Here is an 8,866-nt window from a genome sequence, read left to right on the forward strand (position 1 = left end):
AGAAAGGAAAGAAAATCACAAAACATGACCTAGGAAAAAATGCTTACGCTGTGTGTTCCACTTCTACGGGAAAGGCATCCTTCCGTCCGGAATTATGTCCGAGGTTCTAACCCGGACGAACCTGCTCATCCACCCTTGATCCTTCCCTTCGTCGGTGCTCGAGAAAAATAATTTTTTGGATCGGTGGTGAAGCCTGATCAAACCTCGATAAAATCGAGGGCTGTACAACCTAATCAAATGGTTGAGGGTAAAGGTCCTGCCCACAACCCCTTCGGTGAAATGGCGGAGCATCAAGACTATCCTTCAGAAAGAAGGATAGATTTGGTCGAGCGTCACTTGATATTTGTCACAAAAATCGAGGATAACCGGATCTATCTCAAAGGGATAGGATTCAGAGGAATCGATAGGACCCAAAGTGAACGGGTAAGTATACACGTAAAGGAAGCCAGCCTTGTGATCCGTTATATTTTCATCAGGGCTGGGAATCTCCACCTCCACTACCTCATTCCATCGGCAGTCTATCTTTATCGTCTCTATGTTGGTCACGACACTAATGTATCGGGACACATGTTCACATTGACCCGGCGTGGATGAAGTGGTATCGATGGTAAAATCCTTCGACATATCAAGCTTAGAGGGAGTACATTATTCCAAGGTAGGTATCACTCTGGGTTACCCCTTGGATTTCCGAGATGAAGAGGCAGCCTCATTTTTCCGAGGAACCATCTTGGAGGTTCTAGCCATGATGATGGTGAAATTTCTCTGGGAAAGTAAGAAGAAAGGATGCAAGTAGGGATGGGTCCGGCTTTGCAAATCTAAAGTAGTTGGGAAAGTAAGAGTTATCCAACAATTTGTGCCTTTATAAGAACCTTGTGGGAAGCGGAAGGGACGAACTGGTAGCGGTTCATAGGCTTCTCGATAGTCGCATCTGACGCGACCCCTACATGGTTTTTTGGGCATGGAATTTAATGCTCTGATAGGATGACATCACAACGATGACGCCCTCGGGTTAAAATCTCATAGTTATTTCTCATCGCTCATCTCTAAGAAACGCGAGGACTATCTGGATACGATGATATCGGAGAACCCAATTTCTCGACATCGAGGCACCTCAGAAAACCATCTCGAAGTTTCGAGTCTACAAGGTTATGGTCGAGTCTCCTCCCTTGGGGTTAGTCGAGGCCCGATCTTTGGACAACGTTGACCTCAGCCACGGTAGAAATGGGGAGTTCCCAAGGCACGTGGCTAGGACTGACCAGGCTACCCTAGCCCTTAGTCAGGATGTCATCTAACTGTCCCATCTCCATTTCTTTATCATTAATGTATTTTGTACAATGTTGGAATTCTCCTCATATATAAAGGGGATCATCATCATTTTATAGGCCTCTGTTGCTCTAATTGCTCCATACGAAATATACAAGAACATTTTTTCGCTCTCTAGCATATTCTCTTAACATTATTGCTCTCATTTATTATCTTCATATTTGTTCATCATTTATTGCTTACCATTGGCCATAAAGAGCCTCCATTGATTTATCTTTAACTGTTAGTCATATTTCGAACCCCCTTCGATAGCTCACAGGCGAGCTCCGGAATCGACCTTGAGGCCCCGAATCAGCAGGCTCGAGGCCCCGATAATTGACCCGACGGTTTGGTTATCACTTCACTCCTTGCTTTTGTCTCGTTTCTAAACTTCACACATAGCATCAACTGCTTAACAAATTAGCATAAAAATAGATCACGTATTTTTAGAGTTCCCATCAACAAATTTAATTGTTATTACTATTTTTACGGTAAATAGAAAACTAGCGGACAAAGCTTGGAGACCCAGAGGTCACTGTGTTTGACCTCTAGGTATAGAATATTTATCATGAGACACTGAAGAAGCTCTGTGCATGCTTCGATTTAACGTAACACAAGAGAAATCTAAAGATTTGATGTTTCATTCATATGCTAGAGTTTTCGGATTTGGGGAATGTGAAATGGAGTGATGACATGGGAAAGGGATCGGCGAGAATCGTGGGTATGAGAGACAAAAGGTATGATTTTCTTATTGATTTGAGACCTTGCACGAATTTGTGCAAAGTTTCTCTGATGATCAAGTCTGTGAGGTTAAGAGAAGAGGGAGAGAGAAGGGAAATGAAGGCGGTAGGGTCAGGAGGCAAATGATTAGGGTTTTGGGGTAGGTATGAGCCGTCTCTAAGGCTAAGAAGAGTGAGAGAGATCTGGGCTATTGGATCATTCGATCAACGGCCTTGATAATCCATATTTTAAATGATTTTAAGGAGAAAATGTAAGGGCAGTTAGATCTTCTGGTTTTGATGGCTGAGATTAAACCCTAAGAGATTAAAGAATAAAGAAAAAGGGAGATTAAACACAAAACGTTGATGAAATAGATCAACGGTCTAGATTTATTGGGTTTTCTCTGTGAGTGAGGGAGACTGGTGACGTGGTATGCTCTAATTAGTTCGAATGGAGTGGCCATGATTGCCAACTTAGAATGAAGGGTCTTTGAACTCGGTGCTTTTTTCTCTGATTGGTCTTGGTATTGGGCCAAAATTAACTTAAAAAATGGCCATCTTGTGTTTAATTAGAGACTTGCAATCGTAACCTTTTAATCCCTTTAAAATCAATTTAATCAAACTTAATAAATTTTCAATAAAATGTAGTAAAATTATAATTATCAAATATACTGCTAATTATTATAATTAATTATTTATAAAATACTTTTTCTTTTAAATTATAACACTAATTTTGAATATAATAATCTAATTAATCAGAATTTATGAAATAATTCATTAAATTAATTATAAAGCCCAGATGGTGTATTTTAGAAATTGCCTTAATGATATTAAAAGTAGTAAGTATATTTCTAATCATATAATGTTAATACCGGGTTATTAATTTCAAAACTAATACATAATCAATTTTGTAAAATAGGTATTTATTGATAGAAAATACTTTCAAACATTCATTGTAAATATTTATGTATAAATAAATTAATTTTAAAAGGGAGGGTCAAAATTTACCATCAATAGTTGGTATTAGAGCCATGGGTTGCTTAGGTCTCATAAGTCATGAGCAAGCTTAGTAGATTCTGAAGGAACGGTATGGAGACGTTTGTACTTATCTTCTAGAGGCTATGGAGTTTTAGGAAAAATTTCACTTCCTTCTTTCTCTATCATGCAATTTTTATTCTATAATTGATGCTTGAATCATTCAATTCTTATTCTCTCGCAGATGGCGAGAACACGCACAATATCTACAGCCGGGCAGGAGCTAGAGTCCCCGATTGCAGCTACCATCGGGGGTAGAGGCCGAGGATGAGGCCAAGCTAGAAGCTGAGGCTGAGGGCAAGCCAGAGGGTGAGGGCAATATACTACCATTTTTTCTAGAGGCAGAGGTTAAGGCTATAGCTCATGCAGCAGCACCTCTCGTGGAGCCTCAGATTGACCATGAGGAGGAGATCCCAACTCCGACCATACCAGTTGGGCTAGCTCAGGTCCCGGAGGGATTTATAGCCAGTCTAGTGCTTCAGGTTGCTTAAGCATGTTAAGTGGGCCTGATGGAAATTGTGGCCCAGACCGGTGCATTTTCTGTGGCACCAGCAGTTTCTCAGGCTGGGGAAAGAGCATAGATTCCCACTACTCACACTCCGGAGTAGATGGATCCCCTATATCAGACTACAACAGCCCATCTAGTTGGGGTGGTTCAACTGGTTGTTGCGACATAGGGCGGGGAGAGGCCCGATATGTCTTCTAAGGCCTTGAAGAGGTTGGATAAGTTTACCAAGCTTTTTCCTGTTCATTTCAGTGGTGCACCTTCTAAGGACCAACCGAATTACTTGGACCTTGCCACGAGATATTACGCAACATGGATATTATTGAGACCAATGATGTGGACTTTGCAATGTTTCAGATGACCAGTTCTACCAAGAGATGGTGGAGAGATTATGTGTTGACCAGACCAGTTGGTTCACCTTTCACTTACCTGGGATCAGTTTTCATAGCTATTTCTGGAGAAGTTTATTCTTTTCACTCTGAGAGAGGAGTATCGCATATAGTTTGAGCGCCTTCAACAAGGTGGCATGACCATCACCCAGTATGAGACTCGATTTGTGGACCTAGCTTGCTATGTAGTTATTTAATCCCTACAGATGGCCAAGGAAACCGGGGATGATATTACTTTTCAAAGGGTCGTAGAGATTGCTATCTAGATCGAGATGGTTCGTGGTCAAGAAAAGGGGTCGATGTCTGACAAGAGGCCTCATCATTTCTGAGGTTTTAGTGGTGCCTCATCTGGAGGCAAGGGTACTTTTGGTAGAGGCCATCCTCCTAGGTCGTTCCAGTCAGCGCTTTAGGCATTCTACAGTGCTGCGGGTAGTCGTGGTCCTTATTTATCTCATCCTGAGCAGCTAACCCACAGTGCACCATCAGCTCCTATCAGTGCACCTCCAATCTAGAGTTATCATAGTGGTTATTCGGGTCATCAAGGCCAGCTCTAGGGTCACCAGTTACAACAGCCGAGGGCTTATCATACTTGCGGAGATCTGAGGCACCTCTCTACATTTTGTCCCAGGTCACAAGGCGGCATGCCACAATAGAGTTCTCGTGCCATAGTTACAGCATCGGTTTCTTCACCGCTCACTCAGCCAGCTAAAGGATATGGTCGGGCTGCTATAGATGAAGGTCAGGCCATTAGAGGTGGAGGTCAGACCATTAGAGGTGGAGGCCAGTCAGCTAGAGGTCGTCCGAGAGGTGGAGGTTAGAGGGGTAAGCTTCATCCCCGTTTTTATGCATTTCTAGCTAGGCCTGACGGTGTATCATGTGAGGTATAGTTCCAATCTACCATAGAGACTCTTCATTTCTATTTGATCTGGGCTCTACTTATTCCTACGTGTCATCCTATTTTGCTTCATATCTAGTTATACCTCGTGATTCTTTATGTGCTCATGTATATATGTCCATACCTGTGGGAAATTCTATTGTTGTAGATCGTATTTATCTCTAGTGTGTGGTTTATATCGGTAGCCTTGAGACTAATGTAGATCTCCTGCTTCTTGACATGGCGGACTTTGATGTTATTTTGGGCATAGATTGGTTGTCACCTTATCACGCTATATTGGACTGTCACGCCATGATAGTGACCTTAGCCATGTCGGGGTTGCCTTGATTAGAGTGGAGGGAGACTCTTGGCCATTCTACCAGTAGGATTATTTCTTATATAAAGGCTCAACGTATAGTCGAGAAGGGATGTCTAGCTTATTTGGCCTATATTTATGATTTTAGTGCAAAGTTTACTTCCTTGGATTCAGTACCAGTGGTGCGTGTGTTTCCTTAAATGTTTCTTGCAGATTTGTTGGGGATACCACCGACAAAGATATCGACTTCTGTATTGACTTGGCTCCGGGCACTAAACCCATTTCTATTCCACCATACCATATGGCCCCGCCTGACTTGAAGGAACTGAAGGAGCAGTTGCAGGATTTTCTTGATAAATGATTCATTAGACCTAGTATCTCGCATTAGGGTACATCAGTGTTGTTCGTAAAAAAGAAGGATGATTCAATGAGGATGTGTATAGATTATCGGCAGTTGAAAAAAGTCATTATCAAGAACAAGTATACGTTGCTAAGGATTAAAGACTTATTTGATCAACTACGAGGTGCCAAAGTATTTTTTAAGATTGATTTGAGATCTTGCTACCATCAGTTGAAGATTAGGGCATTGGATATCCCTAAGACAACTTTTCAGACTCGGTGTGGGCATTATGAGTTCCTAGTGATGTCATTTGGTTTGACAAATGCCCCAGCAACATTATGGATATGATGAATCTGGTATTTAAGCCATATTTGGATTCTTTTGTAATCGTCTTCATTGATGATATCTTCATCTACTCCCGTAATCGAGAAGAGCATGAGCAACATCTTTGGGTTGTACTTCAGACCTTGAGAGATAGTCAGTTTAAGCCAAGTTTTCAAAGTGTGAGTTTTGGTTGGACTTGGTTGCCCTTTTAGTACATGTTGTATCTTCCGAGGGCATTAAAGTGGATGCTAAGAAGATTAAGGCAGTTCAAAACTGGCCTAGACCTACTTCAGCTACAGAGATTCAGAGCTTCCTGGGTTTGGCGGGTTATTATCGCCAGTTCGTGGATGGGTTTCATCCATTGCATCCCCAATGACTTGACCGACCTAAAAGGGTGCTCTATTTAAGTGGTCCAATGAGTGTGAGTTGCCCATCGGTTAAGTATCCAAAACTGTGTATTGTGATGCATCGCGTAATGGGCTTGGTGCAGTTTTGATGCAGGATGGCAGAGCGATTGCGTACGTTTCACGTTAGTTGAAGGTTCATGAGAAGAATTACCATGTTCATGACTTCGATTTGGAAATGATTGTTCATGCATTGAAGATTTGGAGACATTACCTCGATGGTGTGTTGTGTAAGGTATTCACAGATCATTAGAGTCTGCAATACTTATTTAAGTAAAAGGATCTAAACTTGAGGTAGCAGAGGTTGCTAAAGCTGTTAAAAGACTATGATATCCCTATTTTGTATCATCCTGGGAAGGCTAATGTGGTGGTTGACACTTTGAGGAGGAAGACTATGAGTATGGGTAGCCTTGCATATATTCTAGTTGGTGAGAGACTGCTAGCATCAGATGTTCAGGCCTTGGCCAATCAGTTCGTAAGGTTTGATGTTTTGGAGCACAGTCGGGTTCTTATTTTCACGGTTTCTCGGTCTTTCTTGTATGAGAACATCAGAGAGCGTCAGTATGACAAGCCCTATTTGCTTGTCCTTAAGGACATGGTGCAACACGGTGATGCCAAGAAGGTTACTATTTGAGATGATGGGGTTTTGCGGGTGCATGGTAGGATTTGTGTGCCTAATGTGGATGGGGTTCATGAGTTGATTCTGGAGGAGGCCCACAGTTTGCGGTATTCCATTCATCCGGGTGCCACCAAGATATATCAGGATTTGAGGTAGCATTATTGGTGGAGAAGAATAAAGAATGATATAGTTGAATATGTGGCTTAGTGTTTGAATTGCCAGCATGTAAAGTACGAGCATCAGAGGCCTGCCGATTTGCTTCAGAGACTTGAGATTCTCGAGTTGAAGTGGGAGCGTATTACTATGGATTTCCTTGTTGGGCTTCCACGGACTTTGAAGAAATTTGATGCAATATGGGTCATTATGGACAGTTTGACCAAGTCGGCACATTCATTCCAATGGTAGCTACCTATTCTTGAGAGAGATTGGCTAAGATCTATATTCGCGAGACTATTCATCTTCGCGGTGTGCTGGTGTCCATCATTTTCTGATTAGGGTACGCAGTTCACATCACACTCCTAGAGAGCCGTACAACATTAGTTAGGCACATGAGTTGAGTTGAGTATAACATTTCATCCCCGGACAAACGGGTAGTCTGAGCGCACCATTCAGATATTGGAGGATATGCTTCGCGCATGTGTTATGGATTTCTGGGGTTCTTAGGTTCATTTCTTGCCACTTTTGGAGTTTACCTACAACAACAACAATAAATCGAGTATTCAGATGGCTCCTTATGAGGCCTTATATGAGAGGTGGTGCTGTTCTCCAGTTGGTTGGTTTGAGCCGGGATAGGCTCAGTTGTTGGGTACCGATTTGGTTCAGGATGCCTTGGAAAAGGTCAAGATTATTTAGGTTGGAGAGAGGGTTTTGCTCCAGGTTTCACCCATGAAGCGTATGATGAGGTTCCGGAAGAAGGGCCAGTTGGGCCCTAGGAATATCGTACCCTTTGAGATTCTTGAGAGAGTTGGTGAGGTGGCCTACAAGCTTGCATTGCCACCTAGCTTATCAGCAGTTTAACCAGTGTTCCATGTTACCATGCTCTGGAAGTATCACGATGATTCGTCCCATGTATTAGATTTCAGCTCAGTCTAATTGGACAAGGATTTGGTTTATGAGGAGGGCTGGTGGTCATTCTAGCCCGGCAGATCCGAAAGTTGAGGTATAAGAGTTATCCTTTCATTCGGGTGCAACGGAGAGGTCAGCCGATCGAGGCAGCTATGTATAACCAGAAGAAGCTCCTGTAGAACCAACAATTAATATTGGACGCTGTGGATTCACACGGAAAAACATTAAAGGATTTGGCCAAATAAGCAAAGAAACTGAGGAAGACTCGGGCATCCAAGGAGTCGGAAAGAGTTGAGAGTAGAGGTGGAGAGGTTGAAGGCGGATCACTTGCCTTTGGACCTTCTATTGCATGACCCGGCTCTAACAGCCCAACCTGAGCCGGAGCAGGAGACAGAGAGGCCACCCAAGAGAAAGAGGGTGATTCCCCATACTGATGATGCTGTTATAGAGTTGGAGGACCCGCAGGGAGGTTCCTCTAGCCAGCCCTAATTCCAGTACAAGCCCAGGACTCAGTACAGGCCCAAGTCCCAGTAGAGACACAGATTACAGGGAGCCAGTCACAGGTTCCCGAGTAGACCGAGGACCTAGAGACCCAGACTCAGGATCCTATGTAGACGGAGGGCCATTAGGGAGTTTCTTTTTACTATCTATCTTTTCTTGTGCTTATTTTGGTTAGTTAGCATTGAGGACAATGCTAGCTTTCATTTGAGGGGGTAGCCCTATTTGGATGACTGTATATATGACAATACCTCTTTCTTTATGCTTTCTTTTTACTTTTGGTATGTACATATTTTATCATTTTATAGCACTTTTCGTACTTTTTACTTTTGGTCTGTATATAAAGTTACGTTCTACTGTATATATTCATTCTGTCTTATGTATATTCGACTAAATCCCCTCTTGTATATATTCATTTTACTTTCCTCATTTTTCCTTTCATAGCTTCTTATTTTATTTTCGTATCTTCTTGTTTT

At 42.4% G+C, this 8,866-nt stretch overlaps 1 protein-coding gene across 1 annotated transcript; it reads left to right on the top strand.

Moving 5' to 3' along the window:
* Positions 1 to 279: 279 nt before the first annotated feature.
* On the top strand, positions 280 to 7,232 carry LOC138869201 (uncharacterized). Its single transcript, XM_070146801.1, has 3 exons — positions 280 to 423; positions 6,507 to 6,830; positions 7,050 to 7,232. Exons 1-3 carry the CDS (start codon positions 280 to 282, stop codon positions 7,230 to 7,232), a joined length of 651 nt encoding a protein of 216 aa, XP_070002902.1.
* The last annotated feature ends 1,634 nt before the right edge of the window (positions 7,233 to 8,866 follow it).

This window comes from Nicotiana sylvestris, chromosome 5, assembly GCF_000393655.2.
Source record: "Nicotiana sylvestris chromosome 5, ASM39365v2, whole genome shotgun sequence".
In the NCBI taxonomy this organism is placed as follows: Eukaryota; Viridiplantae; Streptophyta; class Magnoliopsida; order Solanales; family Solanaceae; genus Nicotiana; species Nicotiana sylvestris.